The sequence below is a fragment of the Aedes albopictus genome, chromosome 2 (assembly GCF_035046485.1).
Source record: "Aedes albopictus strain Foshan chromosome 2, AalbF5, whole genome shotgun sequence".
Lineage (NCBI taxonomy): Eukaryota > Metazoa > Arthropoda > Insecta > Diptera > Culicidae > Aedes > Aedes albopictus.
The window spans coordinates 255,979,052-256,004,687 of NC_085137.1; the positions used below are offsets into that span (position 1 = coordinate 255,979,052).

The following is a 25,636-nucleotide window of genomic DNA, read 5'->3' on the forward strand; positions in this document are numbered from 1 at the left end:
ACACGCAGTCAAATGGAAGCAGGTACGCATATGGCTTCCACTTTAGCATCCCATTCAACATCATATACGACTTTGTGTTGGCTGGGTACCGCCCGCGCTGCGTTCTTCTCCTCCAAAATCGTTCTGCACTCTTCGTCGAACAATTCGTTCCGTTGATTCTATTCCACGTACCCGATGGTGACCTCGGCTGCGTCGTTAATGGCCCCTTTTACTGTACTCCAGCAGTTCTATGAGAAGCTGAACCGCTCGCGCAGAGGCTTTGTGCCACAAGGCGACATTTGCCGAGATAATCACGGGAATATTCTGGTCGAGAGGTGGCAGCAGCATTACGATGAGCACCTCAATGGCGACGTTGCAAGTACCGAAGGTGGCGTGGTAACAGATCTAGGAGTATGTGCACAGGACGAAAGACTTTCGGCCCCTGATCTCCAAGAGATAGAGGAGGAGGTTGGCTGGTTGAAAAACAACAAAGCCGCTGGAGCAGATCAACTACCAAGCGAGCTTCTAAAAAACGGTGGAGAAGCACTGGTGAGAGCACTACACTGGGTCATTACCAATATTTGAGAGGAGGAAGTATTACCAGAGGAATGGATGGAAGGTATCGTGTGTCCCATCTACAAAAAGGACGACAAGTTGGATTGCGGGAACTACAGCGCGATCACGCTTGGAGTTTGCGAACAGAAGATGTTGCGTACCATCTACGGCGGAGTGCAGATGGAAGACGGGGTTTTGAGAAGGCGAATGAACCACGAGCTGCATCAGCTGCTGGGAGAACCAACCATCGTCCATACCGCGAAAATCGGGAGGCTACGGTGGGCGGGTCACGTCATCAGGATGTCGGATAGCAACCCGACTAAAATGGTTCTCGAGAGTCATCCGACCGGTACAAGAAGACGTGGAGCACAGCGAGCTAGGTGGGCCGTCCAAGTGGAGCACGATCTGCGGATCCTACGCAGAGTGCGGAACTGGAGACAAACAGCCATGGACCGAGTGGAGACGGCTTCTATGTACAGTAGAGGCCAACCCGGCCTTAGCCTGATCGGTAAGGTAAGTATTGTCTAGCTAGTATACTTTCAGATTATGCAATAAAAAAGTTTGATTTTATAATCCCCGCAAGGTATGTAATGTAACCCCTTAAACTAATCTCTGATGGAATTCCGAATTCCTAAAAGTTCATTTTTATCCAGAGTTTACTGGCACCGATCGGAATAGCCAGGCAGGACAATCGCTATCACCCGTTTTTATTTGTTAATCATTTGTTTGCTTTGTTTGTAGTATGCATGTTCGAATGTTGTAGTGTAGTGAACACGTCCTCCGCACAAGTTCCACTAGTACACAGTTAAAAAATTAGGAATTTACACATGACGTAAACCATAAACAAACGTAAACTTTTCATGACTGAATGGCAAATTTGACTCAATTTTACATGCATCATGTAAATTGAAGTTGATTGCAAAAGATGTCAACTGATCAGCGCAGAAACAGTTTCACATTTATCATCTGAATCACAACTCGGTGATCCACCCAAGTAACAATTCCATTGCTGGTTGGTTTTGTTTGATTTTTATTAGGGTTTTATCTCAGCAATAATTAAAACTCACAGTTTTATGACTGCTTTTATGAAAACCATTGATGAAATGTTTTATAGTATACTTGAAGATATGCATAAAGACAGATTTTAAGAGTAAACAAAACCCTCCGAAATGCAAACCTTCTGGCAATCATTATTACCACAATAAAACTGTTAAAACTCTCAACAGATGGCGATCCGTTCGATTAATAACGATATCTGTTGGTGGAAAAGCAGAAACTACGACACTGCTAGGTTTATTGCGGTCATCATAAAAGTAAACTTGCTTTCGTGTTATTTTCGCTGATTATGGTCGTCGCCATATTGAAGAATTAGCTAACGTGAATGGAAAATAGTTATTTTTGCTCAAATTAGCAATGAATTAGCAATGATAGTATGCCATAATTTCCGTGCTCACTAGCCAAGGGCTGAAAGTCTCTCTAATAAAGACAAATCAATCAATCAATCCGTGCTCACTTAAATAAACTATCTCTGCTGAGTTTTCATGTGATTCGCGATAGTTTTACTAAATTAACCAATTGATTTATTTCATTCCAAGATGATAATTTTCACTATTTTCGAAGCGCATTAATTTTATGGTTCTGCAACCCCAATATTCACGGTAAAATTGAATGCGCATAAGCCTACCAACACAATAACTACTAAAATATTGCTTTAAAATGATCGCTTTCTACTTACGAATGATGCATCCTCCTGAACTTTACGTGCCATCGAAGAAGCTTCTCTGCATCTTGAGCTGTCATAGTTTTATTGATAAAAAAAAAACAACAATCGAGAATGGGAAACTTCTCAACTAGGTTTTAAAACGGGTTTATTGCTACATACTTCTAATGCGGTTTGCAAAACCTCTCCGAGAGTGGTCCACTTAGCCGGAAGATGCTCTTAAAGAGGTTATCAAGAGGTTTTGATATATAAATCAGTTTTATTGCAAGTTTTAAAAATTTGGTCAAGATCTCTTGTAGAGCCGAACAAAACAAATTTACATGTTTTGTTCTAAGAGTGTAGTAGTTGATACCAAATATGTACTAAAGTCAAGTTTAGTACTTGTTATTTGAGCTAATCTTTTCAAAGTTATTCGTTTGCTAGTTCTGCTATTAACTTTGCTAGATTTGATGGGCACTTTCAGAAACGGAGGTCAACATTTTGTTCCCATATGTGTTGCATTGTGTAGGGTTCAAGCTAATGGAGACGCTTGGTTGTTTGATATTGTTCTCCATAGCAAAATTAAAAAACTGAGCGTCCTCCCGAGCTTGCGTTTTAAAAGCTTCCGGTGTTGATCCTCTGCACAAAATGTACAGTGACCCCACAATTTATGAATCGGCAAAAATGACCACAGTTTATGGATCACTCACGCTACCTACCATTGCATTGCAGTGACCAGTATTTTCGTGACATTCATCTATGGGACCAAGAAGCATGTACCCAGATATCTTGTTGTCGCTTGTACTACTAACGAAGATCCTCGAATGTCCATCTTGAGGTAAAAATCTCTGGAAAAGCTTAACAGGTGCTTGTTGGAACGCTCTCTTCTTGTAATAGCACATCGCATTACAATCACCAGCAACAACAGCTTCAGTCATATTGAATCATATTAATCAAATAACAGGTAGGTATACCAGTCAGCCCAAGTGATAGATTGAACTCGGCGCGACCATCGAAGGTTTCCGTCCGAGGCGAGACTTTGGAAGTGTTGAGCAGTAGTTCCGCAAAGTTCCAACCGTTAGAAACTCACGCATACAGCTCCCAGATCCGCGGTCGCGAGTCGCGATCAGTGTCTAACGAAGAAGACACACAAACACGAGACACGCGATCACCGTACGATCCCCGTCCGTACCTCTGCGCGTGTGTGAATGGAAAGCAAGAAAAAAAAATAGAAAAACAAACATTTGCTATCACATTCAGCCAAGTAAGCGCGAATTAAGCTGCGCAATCGCATCAGTCAGTGCCTATAATGAGTGTTCTGTTTTAGTATTCAGTGCTAAAGACTTCTTATCGCGCGGACCGTTTTGTATATTCTTGCGAACAACTGGGCTCGGATTGAACTCCGCTGATAGTTGCAACTAGTTCACGTTGAATGTTTTGTTTGGTCGGATCGCGCGGGGTGTCGTCGTTCGTTTCACTGGAACCGGAATCGGAGAAAGGTTCTGCGGTCGTCATCGTTAGGCTATTAAGTTATTCTGTGGGACGGAAAGTGGTCGCGAGGGAATATAAAAACCGTAATTGGAGCAAGTTTGATATGTGCAAGAGAAGCGTGAATTGATATCCAGACATACGGGAATACATCCAAGTAGCAGTGAAAGTGTGAAACAGCGCACCGTAACCATGGAGAAAGAATACGTTCTGAACAATAATGTGTAAGTTTTTGATCGAAGCATGCCATGAGCAGTCTACAGCGAAAGAGAAATCTGCTGCTGACATGGATTTTCAAGTACGTCCCTTGCTTTGCTACTGTGCTATGGTATGGCTCTACGCGTGAGAGGTTGTGATCCGAGGTGATTTCTAAGCACACACAACTGAGCTGCGAGCTTAGGGTGTATGCACTTCGCGTGATTGACAGACGGTAACCTGCACTTGCGGTGAGACCTTATTCGGTGACCCTTCACTAAAATTGTCATCGACGCCGACTCGGATGATGGTGCTTATTCTATCAATAATTATACTGACCAAGGTCGCCAAGTTGATTATTGGGCTTAGATTGCTTGGCGTGACACGTGTGCGACTTCGGAAAATGATTGACTTGGCAGTTAGTTAGCTGTTATAGAGACAGACGTTCTCAAAGAGATATGTGTAGTTATCGTAAGAAAACGTGATTCGCTAAGCGTAACAGATGTATACAACAAGAATTCTTTAGAAAGTTGTTCAAAAGAATCGTCAAAGTAGTTCTGTTGTTCTAGTTGTTCTAATATTTCATGAGTAGCATCAAGATAAAACTGGAAGTCGACACTTTTAGGAAATCCTGATATAGTTGGGGCAAAACTTAAAAACTGAAGATATGCAATTGGAATTGTCGGGATGGAAAGTTCCTCAAACCCTTTAAAAGCAAATCAAAAATTGCAATTTTTGTGTCTAGCAAAACATAAGATATCGTGTACACATAATCCTGAAGGGGGTAACACTACCCATCGATAGGATTGATTTTAGACTAATTCGTAACGATATAAAGGGTGATACGGTCAAAATTTGGTCACACATTTTTTTCCATAACTTTAGACTGCGTACACCAAAACAGCTAATTTTTGGACCAGTAATGCTAAATTATATGTAGCTTATACCATAAAATTTTCATCAAAAGAGATTAAGTATTGATTGTTATATAGATAAAACCATCGACCTACCTTTTTAAAATGTTGTACAAAGGCGCTTTAAAATTGCAGATCTCAGGGTTCAACAATATCTCCGCAAATACTAGACCGATTTAGTTGAAAATTTTATGGTACAAGCTACATATAATGTACCATTACTGATCCAAAAATCAGCTGTTTTGGTGTACGCAGTCTAAAGTTATGAAAAAAAAAAATGTGTGACCAAAATTTGACTTGACTTGACAAAATTTGAAAAAATTTTACCAGCTAAACAAATATAATTTTGTAACGGCTGGATCAAATTGAATGAAATTTTTACACAACATTTTGATATGTATAGTTTACATACAGAAATTTTTTTATTGAAGTTGGTTCAGTATTTCTGGCTCTATAAATAAAAGAGTAAAAATGTGTTCTTATTTTTTAATCTTTTTTGTACAAAATTTTAAAATTGCAGTTTTCAGGATTCACAACATCTCCGCAAATACTAAACCGATTTTGATGAAAATTTTATGGTATTAACTACATATAATGTACCAAAAATCAGCTGTTTTCGTGAACGCAAGTTATGAAACAAATTGTGTGACCAAATTTTGACCGTATCACCATTTACCGTCTTTAGTGGACGTATTTACCCAAGGGCAGGTATTTTGGCCCACCTTCGGAATTTTATTATTTTAACACATAGGTAATATCTACAAATCTTAGCAAATTATTATTGAAATCTTGGCAAATTATTGGAGCTTCCTATAACAATTTGCTAAGATTTGGTAGAAATTATATGATAAAATTAATACAATAAAGAGATACTAGAAGTTTAAATTAAAAATGAATTCCAAATGGTTTGCAATATACACTCCCGATCAAAAGCTTGGGGTCACCCCCTCAAAAACATGTCATTTTTTTAGGCCCATATCTCCGCCAATTTGCGTCCGATTTCAAAACGCTAGGCTTCATTCAAAAGATAATAAGTCAAAGGAACTTTAAACATGATTGAAAAAAAAACTTTTTCAAAAAAATATGTATGTAAACTTAACCCAAAGTTGCCAAATTTTCTAAAAAATGAAGTAAGCTTATATACAGCAGTGTCGCTGGAAATTGGATCGGCCAAATTTTAAGATGAGAGCGGTAATATACCCCATTTTCAATTAGCTTTCAACTGTTTTTTACAGAAAATCCAGAAAAAAGTTATTAAGTGAATCAAATCTTCATGTCATCGACCAAAAGTTTGGGGTCACTCCTCAATATGATGTATCAGCCAAAAGTTTGGGGTCACTTTCGTAAAACATGGAAAAGTAATTTGGTGATATCTTCGTCATCCATAGTTCAATTTTAATTCTTGGCTCATTTCGAAGATAATTAACTAAATTTACGTTTAATGTCTTTAACTTAACGTATTTAACGATTTTTGTATATAAAAATGTTATGTAAAGTTAACACATTTCACCACATTTCAAAAAATGAGGCAACTTTACGTTAAGTTTTGGTATGTAAATTTCAACAAATATGTGTGGTTCAATGTCTATGCAGTAAGTATCATTCATTGTGTTTCAAATAAGCCAAGAAGAATTAAAATTGAATGAAATATGACAAAGATATCAACAAATCACTTTTCTATATTTTACGAAAGCGAACCCAAACTTTTGGCCGATGACATGAAGAGTTAATTTACTTAATAACTTTTTTCTAGATTTTTAGCTAAGTTCTGTAAAAAGCAGTTGATAGCTAATAGAAAATGGGTCATATTACCGCTCTCATCCTAAAATTTGGTGGACCCAATTTCCAGCAACACTGCCGTAAGTTTATATTCATTTTTTTAGAAAATTTTTCAACTTTGGGTTAAGTTTACATACATATTTTTTTTAAGTTTCTTTTCAATCATGTTTGAAGTTTCTATGACTTATTATCTTTTGAATGAGACCTAGGGTTTTGAAATCGAACGCAAATTGGCGAATATATGGGTCTAAAACATGACATGTTTTTGAGGGGGTAACCCCAAACTTTTGATCGGGAGTGTAGATAGTAGAGTAAACATTCAAAAATTCATTCATCTAGGTTCACTGGTTTCCGAGACATAAAAGTTCAAACATTAGTTGTCTAAAAAATAGCGTTTTACGAGAACGGCTCTAGCTTCACGAAAGATTAACCAATCGAGCTCAAATTAGTATCAATGATGCACATATAATAGGTTGACAAACAGTCAACACTTGAGTATGCTTGATGCGATGCACCCTATGAAAAGTTACAGCACAGAGAAACAGACGTAACTCTTAGAACAAATTTTATTGAAAAACTTGGTCAGCAAAACAGACCCGCCCAATGATAAACGTACTGTGCTTGGCCGGGCAATCACTAGGTGGCGGTAGTGAGCAAACGTCAAATAAGAGAAAAAAACGACGCCAGCGCAGCGAGTGGTCAATCGACTTACTTACCTTACCGGTCAGGCTAAGGCCGGGGTGGCCTCTGCTGTACATAGTAGCCGCCTCCATTCCACTTGGTCCATGGCTGTTTGTCTCCAGTTCCGCACTCTGCGTAGGGTCCGCAGATCGTCCTCCACTTGGTCGACCCACTAGCACGCTGCGCTCCACGTCTTCTTGTACCGGTCGGATGACTCTCGAGAACCATTTTAGTCGGGTTGCTATCCGACATCCTGATGATGTGACCCGCCCACCGTAGCCTCCCGATTTTCGCGGTATGGACGATGGTTGGTTCTCTCAGCAGCTGATGCAGCTCGTGGTTCATTTGCCTTCTCCAAGTCCCGTCTTCCATCTGCCCTCCGCCGTAGATGGTACGCAACACCTTCCGTTCGAAAACTCCAAGGGCGCCTTGGTCCTCTGCACGTAGGGTCCATGTTTCGTGCCCATAGACGACGACCGGTCTAATCAGTGTTTTGTAGATGGTTAACTTCGTGTTACGGCGAACTTTATTCGATCGTAGAGTTCTGCGGAGTCCACAGCAAGAACGATTTCCTGCCACAATGCGCCTCTGAATTTCTCTGCTGGTGTCGTTGTCGGCGGTCACCAGTGAGCCCAACTACACGAATTCTTCAACCGCCTCGATTTCATCACCGTCGATAGAAATTCGGGGTGGTGGGCGCTGTGATTTCTCCCTGGAGCCCTTCGCCATCATGTACTTTGTCTTCGACACATTAATGACTAATCCGATTCGCCTGGCTTCACTCTTTAGACGGATGTACGTTTCCGCCATCGTCTCAAATTTACGAGCAATAATATCAATATCATCGGCGAAACCAAGCAGCAGAACGGACTTCGTGAAAATCGTCCCACTCGTGTTTATCCCCGCTCTTCTTATTACACCCTCCAAAGCAATGTTGAACAGCAAGCACGAAAGACCATCACCTTACCGTAACCCTCTGCGAGATTCGAAGGGACTCGAGAGTGTCCCTGATACTCGAACTACGCACATCACTCGATCCATCGTCGCCTTGATCAACCGTATCAGTTTATCTGGGAATCTGTATTCGTGCATAATCTGCCATAGCTGTTCTCGATCGATTGTATCATACGCCGATTTGAAATCGATGAACAAGTGATGTGTGGGCACGTTGTATTCGCGGCATTTCTGCAACACCTGGCGGATGGCGAACATCTGGTCCGTTGTAGCGCGTTCACCCATAAATCCAACCTGATATTGCCCCACGAACTCTCTTGCAATCGGTGATAGACGGCGGCATAAAATTTGAGAGAGTATCTTGTACGCAGCGCTCAGTAGTGTGATCGCGCGGTAGTTTCCGCAATCCAACTTGTCGCCCTCTTTGTAGATGGGACACACGATACCTTCCATCCATTCGATACCTTCCGGTAATACTTCCTCCCTCCAAATCTTGGTAATGACCCAGTGTAGTGCTCTCACCACTGCTTCTCCACCGTATTTTAGAAGCTCGCTTGGTAGTTGATCTGCTGCCGCGGCTTTGTTGTTTTTCAACCGGCCAACCTCCTCCTCAATCTCTTGAAGGTCAGGGGCCGGGAGTCTTTCGTCCTGTGCACATACTCCTAGATCTGTTATCACGCCACCTTCGGTACTTGCAACGTCGCCATTGAGGTGCTCATCGTAGTGCTGCCGCCACCTCTCGACCACCTCACGCTCGCTCATGAGAATATTCCCGTGATTATCTCGGCACATGTCGGCTTGTGGCACAAAGCCTCTGCACGATCGGTTCAGCTTCTCGTAGAACTTTCGTGTGTCCTCAGCGCGGTACAGCTCTTCCATCGCTTCGCGATCTCGTTCTTCCTGCTGGCGCTTCTTCATCCGGAATACTGAGTTCTGCCTGTTCCACGCCTGTTTGTAACGTGCCTCATTCGCTCTCGTACGGTGTTGCATTCTCGCCCATGCTGCATTATTCTCGTTTTTCAACTGTTCACATTCGCCGTCGTACCAGTCGTTTCTGTGATTCGGAGTCGCGAAACCTAGTGCTGTAGCCAAGGTACTACCTATGGCGGATCGGATGTCCCTCCAGCCATCTTCAAGTGTAGCTGCGCCAAGCTGCTCTTCCGTTGGTAGGGCCACTGCTAACTGCTGCGCGTAGTCTTGAGCCACTTCTACGTTACGAAGTTGCTCGATGTTGAGCCGCGGTGTTCGACTTCGACGCGTGGTGATAACTGTCGAAAGTTTTGAGCGCATGCATACAGCGACTAAATAGTGATCCGAATCTATATTCGCTCTGCGGTATGTGCGGATATTGGTTATATCTGAGAAGAATTTACCGTCGATTAGAACGTGGTCGATTTGGTTTTCTGTTTGATGGTCGGGTGATCTCCAGGTGGCTTTGTGGATATCTTTGCGGGGGAAGAAGGTGCTTCGGACTACCATACCACGGGAGGCTGCAAAGTTTACGCATCGCTGGCCGTTATCATTTGATACGGCGTGCAGGCTGTTTCGCCCGATTACCGGTCTGTACATTTCCTCCCTTCCTACCTGCGCGTTCATGTCGCCGACAACGATTTTCACGTCACGCGGCGAGCAACCATCGTATGTTTGCTCTAACTGCGCGTAGAACGCTTCTTTCTCGTCATCGGGTCTCCCTTCGTGTGGGCAGTGGACGTTGATGATGCTGTAGTTGAAGAAACGGCCCTCAACTCTCAACATGCACATCCTTGCGTTGATCGGCTGCCACCCGATCACACGTTGTCGCATCTTGCCCAACACTATAAATTCTGTTCCCAGTTCATTGGTGGTGCCACAGCTTTGGTAGAAGGTAGCCGCTCGATGCCCGCTTTTCCACACTTTCTGTCCAGTCCAACAAAGTTCCTGCAACGCCACGATGTCGAAGTTGCGGGGATGTAGTTCGTCGTAGATTATCCTGTCACATCCTGCGAAACCTAGTGACTTGCAATTCCATGTTCCAAGTTTCCAATCGTAGTCCTTATTTCGTCGCGTGGGTCTTTGCCGATTGTATCGAGTCGTATTTTCTCCTATGTTATTCGCAATGGGGATTTTTACGGGTGGCTTATTGGGCCTACGCCAACACTCCTGTCCTGGCCCTCCGGTGATCGTGCCAGTTCTGTGGGGGCTACCACCTTGGATCTGGCTGGGCGTGGTGCAGCGTTTCTTACTCAGCCGCTGGATGCCAGAATAGACGCTGTTTGAGCCGCACCTCCTTGGTGAACAGACACTCGGATCGTACCTCCTCAATCTAGCTGAAGTCAGAAGGACAACAGTGCCCAGGCTGCACTACCAGCTAAGCACACAACTCTTAGCTGGCGGTCTTTGTCATTGCTTGACCCGTGGAAGCATGAGGTAGGAACTTGTGAGGACCAGAGCTATGTTGGACGCTCTCCTTATCGACTCACCGTTTTGCAGCCCAACCAAATCGACCTACTACCGAAAATTTGAATCAACCGTTAAAGACAGAATTGTTAGAACCCCAAAATGGCCGCCACAATGGCCGACTCTGGCACCTACTCACGATTTCAAGCGCACAAATCTCATCGTAAGCAAAACCAGTGCATCTAATCTTCTTATTTGAAGATTATTACTAGTGAGCAAGAACAGAATACATAATAAAATGCAGAGTCGTTTGAAGCTTGCCTCTTGAGATTTGTGCGTCTGAAGTTCTGATGCACTGTTGAAGCGGAATTTCAAGACGTTTGTCCTTAAAAGGGTGATCAATGCGAAGCGAGCGAAGTGTGATGTCTGTTTCTCTGGGGTTACAGCATGTTTAACTTTTTTGTGAGGAAAAAAAAGTTGCCAATCACAAACATTTTGGCACCCGCTGTAACAAATATCATATTTTTCATCATGCTACTTTTGGTTTCATGGATATTTTCGACTATAATTCTGATTAGGTTACTAAATTGTCTGAAAGGATTAATTTGACAATTCTAGCTATTTTCTCTAACCATGTGTGGCTTCGTGATCATGCGGCTAGTGTTACCAAGCATTCAGATGCATCGTGCTGGGTTCGATTTCACCGCAGCTGTCAGGAAAAGCCACTGGCGTTGCATGCTAGTCCGTTGTCTAGTGTCGTATGATTCCTTGAAAGAGCGAATAGCTCACTGGAAGCATTGAACGTGTCCGTGTCCTAAAATAATTCTCAGGAGGAAAAAAATTATGAAAAGACAGCATTTTATTCAATCAATTTCAATAAAATTGACTGTTACTGTCTGCTCCTCACAAATGAAGAAGCTAATTAATCTGTTTGGAATCCCCTGTATTGCGCGCTTCTACACATCCGTACAACACTCGAGGCGGGCTTTTGACTCGCAGCAACTCGATGGGCAGAGGCAAATAACAACGGAAAACCGATCGTCTATCGTTAGGTTGTCGGAAACGCTAGGCAATTTGCGCACTGAAGGACTGCAGCTTTTCGCGCTCAATGCACTCTGGGTAGAACGTTAGGACTGACTGACTGTTCGTTCACTTACTTCACCATCACAGTGATGACGTCAAATCTTGATAGCCCCCTTTTCCACCCGGGTGAGTGCAACTGGCTTCAACGAAATGGAAGTCGCATAGTAAGTGCAATGTGCCAGTTCATTGAATGTAGGATTTGACCGGGTATTCCGCACTAGTGTCATACCTATAAGTTTCCTCCTATCAAACAATGCCATGCTGGGCTGATAATTGAATCGCAATTATGAAATGAACCGAATTTGTTATCATGATTTAAGAGCTCAAAGTTGTTGATAAGTTAGGTTTACCCGATCAGTTTTCGCTCATGTGTTATCAGCTTTCAATCACTCTTATAACTTTAAATAGGTAACTAAAGATGCCACTACACAGGATCAAGTATTTGACCAATAAAAAGCCAATGCTCAAACACCTTGTTTGACGCGTTAGAATTTTCATTAGTGTCAAACAGATGTTTGTTGTCTAAAAATGGTGTTTTACCCGAACGGTTCTAACTTTGCGAAAGATTAATCAATCGAGCCCAAATTTGTACCAATGATGCACATATAATAGGTTGACAAACAGTCAAAATTTGAGATTTTTTGATGCACTCTATGAAAAGTTATAGCATGTTGAACTTTTTTGTGAGAAAAAAAAAGTTGCCTATCCCAAACATTTTGGCCATCCCCCGTACAATCGAGTATTTGAATTGTTATACATTATAAATGACCTTTTCACCTAAATAAAGGCTTGATGGTCCTTTTTTAAGGCTGTTTATATTACAATATCACGCTGCTCATAATATTATAGATAGCACAGAACCATCTGAAAACGCATATATTTATTGAAATTATGTACGATATAGTATGCTACAGTATTGCTACAATGTAGTTTTCTAAATAACCCTGGAATTTCAAAGGCAGTTTGTTATAGTTAAAATGTCCAAAGTAGCCCCCACCCGAGCAAAGGCGGATAACAAAATGATAATAAGTTCTGTTATCTGGTTATCATTCGTTTGATAATTGAGTTTGTTATCATTTAGGTTGAATTAAGAGCCAACATCCCGATCAGAAAGGCATAACAAAATTATAACCGGTTAAGTTATTTATTTCAAAGATTTTTCGTAACAGAATGAGTTATAAAATTCGCCGGTTAGGTGTTAAAATAACAAAAAATATAACTAAAATTGCTCTAGTCATAACATAATTATAACAGGTCTTGATACAATTTGTTATACAAGCTTATAACAAAATGAGATATAAAAAATCAATCAAATTATATCACATGTTGTTATAAAGCAGTTATAAATATATTGGGTAAAAATTAAGTAGTGTAAAAATTAACTCATTTTTGGGTAATCAATTTTTAGAGTGAAATTCTATTTTTAGTAAAAAGTTACTGGCATTAAAAAACTTCTCCACATAGTATACATAAAACCCAGGGATTCGAACCTACGACGGCTAGAACCTAGAACAGGAGCTCGTCGTTTTTACCAGTGAGGCCATCACAGCACTTGAAGTGAGGGGCGATATATGCTGAAATATTGGTAGCTCCTCTGTAAATAGACTTGCTGATCCAACACACCGGAGAAGGAAAGTATGACGTCACCATACCAAGTTATGACGTACCATGCACGTTACTACAGCCCAGTCCCTCAGCTTCAATGTCGTGTGCGCTCGTTGTGCACTAGAGCCAGCGTTCACTACTTCGGAGCTGGAGCCCACATCGCTGTACCTACGCGAATAGACGTCACACGAAGCTGTATTTAATGCAGTTGATAGCAATTATATCTTCGTGTTATTAACTAAGTTGAACAGATAGCTAATGACTTTCAAATAGTGAAAAGTGCGTAACTAAGCACTAGTTGCGCCAGCGTTTATTTAAATGTTTAAAGCGTTTTTTGACATGTTTTATTTCATTATTATTAGTTAATGATATTCCTTCTGCAAAGTTGTTCAGTAGTATTATGGCGCTTAAGTGGTGAATGATTCGGTAGGAATATCCACCGCAAATTCTTACAGGAATATTCCCTTGGAGGAATTTTTGAATGAATTTTTAAAAGGATTGAAAAAAGCATTTCCATAATGAGTCATTGGTGTAATTGTCGATAAAATTTGTAAAGAAACCTTTTGATAAATACTTGAAGAGCGTTCAGGAAATCCAAAGGGATATCAAAACACTTTAGTCCGCTGTTGAACTGAATATTTTATTAACTTTAACAATACAACTACATACACTTCATTTGCTAGTACATAACTATTTCGATCAGCAGATATGCATACACAGATTATCTATGCGGAAAAAAGCTGTAGTTAATTGTAGTGATATTTACAACAGAGACTGAGTGACCACATATTAAGAAATTTCTAAGAAATTGGAATTGGATTTAAAAGAACGTGGAATACGTGGAGGAATTCCTTATGGATTTTTTGCAGAAATTCCTGGAGGAAACCTTAGAAAATTATTGGAAAAAATCTCTAGAGGGAATAATGGGAGGAATTACCGTAGGAATCTTAAGAGTATTTTTTTTGTAGGAATCATCGGAAGCCTTTCTAGAAATCCTTGGAGAAGTAGCTGAAGAATTCTTCAACCACAATTTCTAGAGGAACTCTAGGGGAAATCTCTTTAAGAACTTTTGGAGAATTACACAAGTTTACAAAATAAAACGAAAGTCATGAACTTCTGTCAACGACCAAAATTTTTGAAGCACAATTTAGTGCTGATTTCGAAACCGACCTTCAAAAAATTTAAAGTAGAACAGTTTTTGAGTTTTAGCTCAATATCGAGTTTTGTAACTTTTCAAAATATGTAATTTACTAAAATTCAAATATATTGCGTTTTGTTCAACCAATTTTAAATCTTTTTCCATAAATTGAAAGCTGAATACAATACCATTCGATCATCTGAATACAGGTTTTGTGTCATATTGATAAAATTCAAGATATTGGCGAGTTTTAGGGACGATCTTCTTAAATTTTAGCAAAATTCCCAAAATTTTTTGAAGAAATGTATTTTTTCAATAAGAAAAAAACAACCTAAAAATTCTTTCTCGACGTTTATTTGACATATTATATGTAGGCGAGTTACAGTAAAAATTTCAGCTCAATCGGAGCATTGATTACGGAGAATGAGATGTTTGAAGTGAGCGACTTTGCTTAAAAATAGAACAAAAATCGATTTCAAATCACCAACCTTGTATGGAAAGTCGAAAAAATTTCCGCTCTACTGTAATTTTTTTCCTTCGCGTTTTCGAACTCAGGGCATGATTCTACACCAAAAATGATCATCAGCTTACCGAGTTCAAAAATGCTGTAAACTAGTGTTATTTGAATATTTGACTGGACGATCGTCAGTAAGAATTCACGTAGGAATCGTTGAGAAAACTCTCGAAGAGATCTCTGGAAGAACTTCTAGTGAGCTCCCTAGAAGACCAACAAGAGCAATACTTTTAATATCTCTAGATATATTCCCTGAAAGTACTCCGTGGCCATTCATAATAAACATTCAACCTGTAAGACATGTACAAAATCCTGTAAACAAATGTAAACACCGCAGTTCAATTACATACAACATTTTCCAATTGAGAGCCTAGAACTTCTCGACAACTTCGCTGATGAGTGATGATCCGAACTTCCTAGGACAGCAGAATATTGAGATTTATCATATCAAACAGCTCGTAGTAGTGAAATTATGCATACAATTTTACACCATTCGTGAATTTCAAGAATCATGAACAACTTTGCTGAACATACGAACTGTGCAGGTGATCTGGATCATGATAAGAAACATTTGAAATTACCCAATATCATCACGTAATGGTGGAGTTGCTTATCTCATTTTCCACCTTCCAAAGTCATAAGCTTTCTGTACAAATTCGATGAAGACATGAGCTTTTTTGGAAGTTCATATAATGAAGGATATCAACAATTGTGTATTTTCTAAACACAATGGCGCCATACAGCAGTTAATTTACGCACTAAACACTACCAAAAAATATTGATTAGTTACACATTGCATTTTAAAAATTATTACTGAGTTTGTTATAATATTGATGTAATGATGATCAAATCACATATTCCTTTATTGTAACTGACTTTGTTAGAACCTTGAAATAATCCAAACTAGTTTTCGTACCGATTCCAACAAACATATCTAAATATAACAAACCTTGATATAGATATCAACCGTTGATATAATTATGTTATGTTTTTGTTATGCCTTTCTGATCGGGATAACACAAATGATAACTCAAATTTGCTCCACGAATACTAAAATGATAAGAAGTTAAGTTATCATTGTGTTCAAATTGATAACTAATTGTGTTATACAATATTTTACTCAATATTACATTTAGTTATCGACTTGAAAAAATGCAGCTGATGGATAACAGGTTTTGTTATCATTGAGTTATCGTTCAGAGCTGTTTTACCGACCAAGATAGTAAAAATCTACTTTACCGACATAGATAGAAGTTGAAAAAAGTTTCATATAATTATAATTCATGTTTTCAACTATTGCGCCCAGTGGGTCTCGAACCCTGATCGAGTGATTACCGGTCGCAGCCGATACCCCTATACCAACGGAACTCAGTGAGAGGGAGAGTGGTTGAAGGCTACGTTTTCGTACTGCAGCCGCATTGAAGATGGAAAGCGGAATCTATTTTTAGATTCGAAGTCCACCAGACCCTCGGTTTTTGAGAAAGCTATGAAATGTGCGTTTGGAAACTGGTAACATATTTTGTTATCATTTAGTATTTTTATGTTATCGCGATAGACCAAAATTATCGATAACTAAATTTGTTATCATCTGATTATCATCAATTGGAAAGATGATAACAAAAATAACAAAATGATAACACCGATAACATAGTCCGATAACATCACCGATAACATTATCAAAGTGATAGACTTAGTTATCCACCTTCGCTCGGGCATCCAGTTCTATATGAGATGTATCCGATTGGTGTATGAACTACTTTTTTGTTTATTGATGGATTTATCTCAAATTTTGCATACATCCTACATATGTACATACTCACGATTATTGTGTGTAAAAATTGTGCAAATTCATTCACTACTCTGAGAGTTATAATGTCACAAAGTTGAAAAACCATGAAAAAGCGTATAAAGAAGCCCCGCACGATGGTACGGCACGGAGTATTGTAACTATAGAACGATTTAGTGGGCGCTAAATAGTTTTGCTCCATTCAAATCTCCTTAGGCAGATGGGATTTATCCTATTTCGCTTCAGATGACATTTAATTATTTCAAACATGTTTTAAAATAAAAACTATGTTGCCGTTGCGAGAGATGCTACCGAATACCGAATCTTTCAGCAGAATGGAAAATACGTTTATTTTCCGATGATCAGCTACAAAGCTGTAATTTGATTTTTATTAACAGATGGTCCTTATATCTACCTATCGAAACTTACATATTCGGTGTCGTAATGTGTGAAACAGAATAGTTCCTAGCAGACACCTCTTCACTTCAGCTATGCAGACGTACTACTGATCTGAGTATTATTCAATAAGCTATATAATCGTGAAGGTTACTTAGGGGTGCTACAGTTGCAATATTGTATAGTTGCAATATAAAAAATGTTCAAATTAAAATGCGCAACTATGCGCAACAAACTACTTTTTTCAGTTGTGAGTCGAATGAAGAAGCAAAGAGTTTCAGACCTATATCAGATTGACCTCTTTTCTTCAGAAGCGCTTAGAACGCATTGTGGATCATCACATCCGTGATGTTCATCTGGTCAATGTGCCTGGTTAACATGAACCAAATTGCCTACCAATCTGGTAAGTCCACTGTGACTCTGTTACACAAAGTTGTTAACGATCCATCCGAAGGCATCTTTTCAAAATCAGTCTTGTTTGGGTGTTTTCTTAGATATCGAGGGTGCCTTCGACCACGTGCCTTTCGATGCCACATTGGAAGCCGCATGGAGTCATGGTATATCTCCAATCCCACTTAACATTTTCAGCGCTATAAGCTTCAGTCATTTGCTATCTGTTGTGTAACCATCGAGTAAAAGCAGTCAACGCTGAATAAAAGGAAAGCTAGTCAAATATAGTCATAAGCTAATACACGACTGCAAAACAAGCACCATACAGCTACCAAACTCGGTTTTCAGAAATCCATTGCTTGTCACTGGGGCTGCCTTTACTCCACTCTATTCCAACTCCGGGAGATTTCCCGGAAGATGTGAAAACTTGAACACATCGGATAGGAGTCCCCACTAACAAAACAGCTGCTACTGTACAGTACAAATTGTTATACTGACAAATCCCCAAACCAGCAGCGCTTTAAAGGCCATTATGCGATTTCATTACGGCTAGAAGCTGTAATAAAGAAACTGTTGATTCATCAACAGGGCTTGTCGGATGTAAACATTATTGTCAAAACAAAACAAAGAGCGGAATATATAGCTACTATACAAATTCTTTACAGCTATCCATCTCTATGTTGTGAAAATATTTTGGTTGCTTTTATTGCACTTTAATTCAATGCCGGAAGATATGCCGGAATATTTGCCGGAAGATGTGCAAATCGAGTAAGAGTCCCAGTCACTACAACAGCTGCTTTTATACAGTACGTTTTGTAATGTTGCCACAACACAAAACAGCAGCGCTTCGTAGCCGTTTAAAGAACACTCTTTCAGCTAGAATCTGTGAAGAAGAATCTGTTGGTGCAACCACACAGCTTGTTCAATGTAAACATTATTGCGTTTGACGTTTCACAAGCTTTTGCAGCAAGATGAAGTTGGGTATGGTTTCTTGGGACACAATTATGAAGCCTCGTATGGTGTAAAACAAAACGGACTATTTTCTATGTTATTTATGTATAGAAGTGTGGCAGCGAGGACATCATCGGGACCAGTGGATACGGAGATCGGGAGTTCGATTCCAAGTAGCGGCAAGTACTTTAATTATTCAATTTTGAAAGTGATAATTCCAGTTCCACATGTATTGCGTCACGGTATCCATAACCTAATTATATTTAATCGTTTAATTTGGGGATGCCGAAAAATCTGAACTGCGAAAAAGCTGAAAAAGCGCATTTTCAAGATGTTATTCAATTAGTGGTGACATAGGAGCCGAGAAAAGAGCTATGACTTCGTGGCATAGAAGCTGCTCGCACAGCATATACATGTGGACTAAGTTCGCCAGATTCATTGGTATAGGGCTTGCATAGAAGCTTCCGTCCATATGTACAACATTCTGGCAACCCTGCCGTGCTTCGAAGTTGTGTTTTCTGCTGTGTCAACAATCAATCATCATTTTCGACGAATTCGCCACCTATAATTGCCCAACGCCTCATCAACTCACCCGCAACCGTACAATTTCCAAGCCGCACAAGCTAAGCAACGTTCTCAGGAAGGTAGGATTAGTGAATATTAATTATTCCGAGCCGGCTAGAGTGTGGTTTGAGAAAACTGCCGACCTCCATTGCCCAATTCGTACAAATCTCCCGCCTCGCCGCTCTCCACCTTACTGATCTTGCTGCTCTGTGGATGTATTGTTCACCGCCCACCGACTGCTGCAATTAAACAGCTGCTGCCCACCGATCAAGTTTTTTTTTTTTTATCACCCTATATACGCTACTGCTCCTGTTAATCGAGACAATACATCGCTCCCGTTCTTGCCCATCTTCTTACTCGACAATCCGAAACCCCCGCCGAAGCCTTGACAGGCTCAATCATTGGAAATCTTCCGCTGTGCTGTTTGGAGATCATCGCCACTGTCGTCCGCACGATCATCAAGGTAAACACACCACATCGTATTGTATTGCCCAGCACCTTTGCGACGCTAGCTGTGTGAGTGAACAGTCATTTTCGTATCTGTAGCGAACAGTGTTGCCAGTTTCACCGTCTGGTTTTGCAAACTTTGGGTGTGACGCTCGAGTGACGCTCTAATTTCTGTTACGATTTTTTGAACTGACGGTTGATTGCTACGATGGAAATTTGCAACAGCTGCGCAATAACCATGACCTCGCCTGAAGCGATTTGCAAAGGCTTCTGCAAGGCATCGTTCCATTTCAAATGCGTTCATCTATCGGAGTCGTTCTACAAAGAAATTTGTGGAAACCCTGCTTCCTTCTGGTTTTGCAGAGGATGTTGCGAAATCATGAAGAGCGCTCGTTTCAAGAATGCTTTGATTTCGTCGAATGCAGCTTCTTTGGAGCTAAGGGACGCCTATCAACAGGTGGTTGAGGATTTGAAAGCTGAGATCAAAACAAGCCTGTTGGCTGAGTTGAAACAAGAGATCCAAGGGGGTTTCAACAAGTTGTCTCCTGCTGTCCTGTCACCTGTTCCCCGACGTTTTCAGTTCAGGGATCGAGCCACGCCAAAGCGATCTCGTGATGAAGAAACTTCGCTTCCGACGGAGCAACCATCGAAAATCTTCTGCGGTACTGGCCAATCGGTTGGTAACATATCAGTTGAACCTGCTGCTAACGCCAACGATAACTTCTGGGTGTATTTGACTAGAATATCACCCGAAGTCTCAGAAACCGATGTCCAAAATTTGGCCAGGGAACGCTTACAGATCGATAACGTCGTTGTCAAATCGCTGGTTCCAAGAGGAAAACCGCTCTCGACTCTATCTTTTGTATCCTTCAAGGTCGGAGTGCATAAGGATCTGAAATCGAAGGCAATGGATCCGGCAACATGGCCCCAAGGAATACAATTCCGTGAGTTTGTTGACCATGACGCCAATGCTCGGAATTTTTGGAAACCAATCCAACGCTTAGACCCAGGAGCAACGTCCGAATCGCAGCCAACGTCCCAATCTCAGCCAACGTCCCAATCGCAGCCAACGTCCCAATCTCAGCAATCGTTCCAAACTCAGCCAACGTCCCAATCTCGGCCGCCGGTCACTCTTCAACTATCGACACAATGAATCGACGCCCCGTACCTCGCAACCGTTCATCTAGTTCTACCGATTCGCCCCAGTATTACTTGACTGTGTACTACCAGAATGTCAGGGGCATTCGTACGAAAACCAACGAACTTTTCCTCAAAATATCATCCTGCGACTATGACATCGTGGTTCTCACGGAGACGTGGTTGCATTCTACTATCTCGAATTCCGAAATTTCTACGTGTTACAACATTTTCCGCTGTGATCGGAGTTCAGCTACCAGTAACCTCGTACGTGGTGGTGGCGTTTTGATTGCCGTGAAATCCTCTCTCAGCTGCAGGTCTGTTCAAGTGCAAGACTGTGAGAATCTTGAACAAGCCATCGTGTGCATCAAGTTGAAGTGCTCATCGTTGTACGTGTGTGGCATCTATCTCCCACCAAACTCTCAAACAGCATTGTATGCCTCGCATTCGTCAGCCATTCAGCAACTGTGTGAAAACTCATCTGAGCAGGACATGATCGTCGTCGTGGGTGATTTCAACCTTCCTCGCCTTACCTGGGAGAGGGACGATGACATCAACGCTTTGCTGCCGTCTAATGCATCATCCGAACAGGAAATTGTTTTAGTTGAAACAATGGTTGCTTCAAGTCTCCATCAGGTTAACACCTTCCGCAACTCGACAGGCCGCATACTGGACTTGGCATTCGTCAGTGAACCGGACGACGTAGAGCTGTTGGAACCGCCGACACCCCTCCTCAAAATTGACGACCATCATAAACCGCTCGTGCTTCGGGTCGACACGAACATCGATCTCATGCAGCATGCGTCGAATCCCAATCTACATGAAACCTATGATTTTCGGCATTGCAATTTCGCTGAACTCAATGCGACCATCTCCTCCGTTGATTGGACTGGGTTGTTTCACGGTAAGACCACTGATGAGACGGTATGCATATTTTACGAAATATTGCATGGAATCCTGAACGAATATGTCCCGCGTAGACGAAGTAGGTGCCATCCATTTAAGCATCCTTGGTGGACTTCCGAGTTGCAACATCTTCGTAATGTGCTCCGCAAAGCTCGTCGGCGTTATTTTCGGACAAAAACGAATGAAAACTTGGAGAATCTTCGCGCCATTGAAGCCCATTACAACGAATGTCAAAATGCTTCATTTCGAAGTTACATCTTACGAATGGAAACGACTGCCAAGCAAGATCCCTCGTCTTTCTGGAATTTCGTTCGTAACCGAAGACGTTCTAATCGGATACCGACTGATATGACTTTCGAGAATCGTACTGCCGACTCCCCTGAAACATTAGCCGATATGTTTGCGGATTTCTTCGAAAATGTGCATTGTTCTAACTCGCCAACGTTTTCGCCCGACAATCTCAGACAGTGCCCAGTATTTGATCTGAATTGTCCGCTTTTGGAAATAACATCAGCCGATGTCGTATCAGCCCTAAAAGAACTTGACGTTTCTAAGGGGCCAGGCACCGATAACCTTCCTCCAGTGTTCCTGAAGGAATGTACAGAATCTCTGCAAAAACCTTTGTGCGCTATTTTCAACAAATCGCTTCGCGACTGCACATTTCCGGAGCTGTGGAAGACTGCATCAATTCGTCCAATTTTCAAATCCGGCTCTTGTCACGCCATTGATAACTACCGTGGTATTTCCATTCTATGTTGCGTTGCGAAAGTGTTTGAAAGCTTAGTTCATGGCGCTCTGTATACTGCGGCTCAACCGTTTATTTCCGAGTATCAGCACGGCTTTGTTAAAAAACGATCGACCACCACGAATTTAATGACATTCACAAATTTCGTCTCAAATGCGTTCAGGAACAAAGCACAAGTTGATGCCATATATTTCGACTTCTCCAAAGCCTTCGACAGAGTTCCGCACGATCTTGCTGTTGCTAAGCTAAGTCACTTGGGCTTTCCCCGTTGGGTAACAGATTGGTTGCATTCCTATCTGACTGAACGCAAAGCATTTGTTTGTATCAACGGTACGCAATCTCGTCCCTTTTCCATCACTTCAGGCGTGCCTCAAGGCAGTGTCCTAGGACCTTTAATTTTTGTGTTATTCGTGAATGATCTCTGCTATCGGCTGAAATCTGAGAAAGTTTTGTTTGCTGATGACCTTAAGTTGTACAGGACTATTTCGTCGCTCGTTGATTGCTGCGCGCTTCAGACCGATGCTAACGAGATTCAGCTGTGGTGTTTAGAAAACGGGATGGAACTGAACACCAAAAAATGCAAGTGCATCACATTCACCCGGCGTTCCTCAAGCATTCAATTTGAGTACGCAATTGGCCCGGATATTTTGGAACGTGTTGAATCTATTCGAGATCTAGGAGTCACCATCGACTCTAAACTGCAGTTCAACGATCACATTAGCATCACGACTGCGAAAGGATTTGCTGCTCTAGGATTCGTTCGTCGCTGCACCCATAAATTCCGAGATATTTATGCGATGAAAACGCTTTACTGTTCGCTCGTTCGAAGCGTTTTGGAATACGCTGTTTGCGTGTGGTCTCCCCATCACACTACGCAGATCATCCGAATGGAGAGAGTCCAACGCTGCTTCATTCGGTACGCGTTACGTCAACTGCCCTGGTCCAATCCTGCAGACCTTCCTGACTATGGTAGTCGCTGCGCCCTGATAGCATTAGAGACGCTCTCTTCTAGACGCAAGAATTTGCAAAGATTGTTTATATTTGACCTGTTAGTAGGCAACATTAACTGTCCGTCTTTGTTAGAAAATGTGTCTTTGTATGCTCCTTCCCGACTTTTACGTGACCGTGACCTTCTGTTTGTTAGATTTTATAGGACATGCTACGGCATAAATAATCCATTAGACAAATGTATTCGTGCTTTTAATAGTGTTTGTGCTCTGTTCGATTTTCATATTTCAAAGTTTGTCTTTAAAAATAGGATTAGGAACTTAGATTAATATGCAGTCTGGGGAATTTGTATTACAATTCAAGACGGTGATAAATAAATAAAATATAAAAATAAAAATAACACAGTAACTCAGCATCAAGCCGTATTGAGGACGCTTTGTTGACGTTTACATTCACAGTAAATGTTAGTTGGGATGATTTCCAATTGGATTCACCAAATGCTCAAAAACCGATATCGCTTCTCGACATTGCGTCTAGCAGCGATTAGGGAAATGATTGTTTGTGGATGCCCCAAAGGGGAATCTTTGCATCACTTTTGTGGAATCTCGTAGCAGATAAGCTTGAGGCAACTCAATAATAGCGGCATTCCTACTAATGGTTTTGTCTTCGACTACCTAACATTATTATGCCGTTTTTCTTTTTAATCAAACAAACTTTAGTAAAAGCGAAACCGAAGTCGGGTTGGGGCTGAAACTGTGATTTCAACCCCAACCCGACTTCGGTTTCGCTTTTACTAAAGTTTGTTTGATGTTGTTTGTTTACACATTTTCCGCCAATCCAGTTCCAACCCAGGTTAAAAAAGAAAAAACGGTATTAGTTGGTATGTGTAACAGCATCCTTTTCGACCTGATGCAGATAGTTGAGGGGTGTCGCCAAAATGGCCTGTCGATTAATGCGAGTAAAACATCTATTGTTTTTTTTTTTTCATGGAAAGGCAAAACCGTAATGGTGTTCAACCTTTGTTTCTCTGATTCTGAAATCGATGTGACTGATCAAGTAAAGTACGTTTGAGTTATTCTTGGTTCCAAGTTTTCCTGGAAAACTCACTTTGAGTCAGAATCGAAGCTTTCTCGATGGCCGGGAAATGCCGGCGATCCTTTGGTACAACTTAGAGTCTAGAACTTTAGTATTTCAAATAGATTTACACAGCTATTGTTCGACCAATATTGGCCTATGGGTGTCTTGTGTGGTGGTAAAAGGGCAAAGTGAGAACGGTCCAATCAAAATTAGGCCATCTCTAAAGGATGTGCTTAATGGCGAAACTTCTGTGAACCGCAGATGTACACACACCTCGTTTCCACTTTTACAATGACATGTAATTTTCCATATTCGGCACCAACATTTCAAAAGGGCGTAACTGCATTTTGAAACAAACCCCTCTTTCACATCTGTGGATCGTATTTCAATGCCGCCATGCAAATCACCGCCTGTATAGGAAAGAAGAGCAATTTCTCTGTCTAGTAATGTTTGTGAATTTCGTGGGAAACTTAAAATATGACCCACAGATGTGAAAGAGTGATTTGTTTCAAAATGCAGTTACGCCCTTTTGAAATGTTGGTGCCGATATATGACATTTTTCATGAAATTCACTTCCCGGGAAGAGTGGACATCTGGATATCTGGAGAGGAGTATCGTATGTTACACTGATGGCTCCCTTCTCGAAGGTCGAGCTGGTGCTGGTGTCTACTCTCGTTAGCTAAGGCTTTATCAGTCTTACTCACTTGGCAGACACTGCACCGTTTTTCAGGCTTAAATCTTTGCTCTTATATGCGGAGTGCAATCAGCACTTCAGCAGCACCTAATGGGCAAAGTAATATACTACAGGGTGCGTGCGATATTTTTGCACTAAAACATATCATAATCATAAAACACGTTTTAAAAATAATTCGACAATAGATCTATACTAAATGATTTTTCGCGAACAATTGTGATTATTTTAATGATTTAGGAAGAAAAAAGTGGTCCTAATATCGATAACCTTTTTTGAACGATCCTGAGAACCGCTGCAAGTCCGTTTTAGTGTTGTTCTCTATATTTTGGTCAACAATTGTGTTATTTTAGGTAAAACTAGAATATTTTTTGTACGAGGAGCTCCAATGGTATCATCGTTATGTGTGCCGTTCAAAAAATATCCCATAAATTTGAAAACGAGGTTTCTAGAAGACGAAAATTCGAACAACTTGAGTATAAGTATATGGAGCAGCTGCATACTATCTGCATTTTCTCAGCTGTCAAGAACGCTATGAAGCTGATTTTTTCAGTGTAGTTGGGGGATTCCATAGGCTTGTTACCTACAAAAAACTACATCGCTGGAATGGAAGATAGCGGAGAAATAACTGGAAGAAG

The 25,636-nt window shown here is 41.0% G+C and overlaps 1 protein-coding gene across 1 annotated transcript in view; it reads left to right on the top strand.

Annotated features, from left to right (window-relative positions):
* The first annotated feature begins 3,414 nt into the window (after nt 1-3,414).
* Nucleotides 3,415-25,636, top strand: part of LOC109428250 (ATP-binding cassette sub-family G member 1) — a 71,359-nt gene continuing 49,137 nt past the window's right edge. Inside the window, exon 1 of the mRNA XM_029872584.2 lies at nt 3,415-3,945. Coding sequence (XP_029728444.1) covers nt 3,914-3,945 — 32 coding nt within the window. The 5' untranslated portion in view covers nt 3,415-3,913. The remainder of the gene's footprint in view (nt 3,946-25,636) is intronic.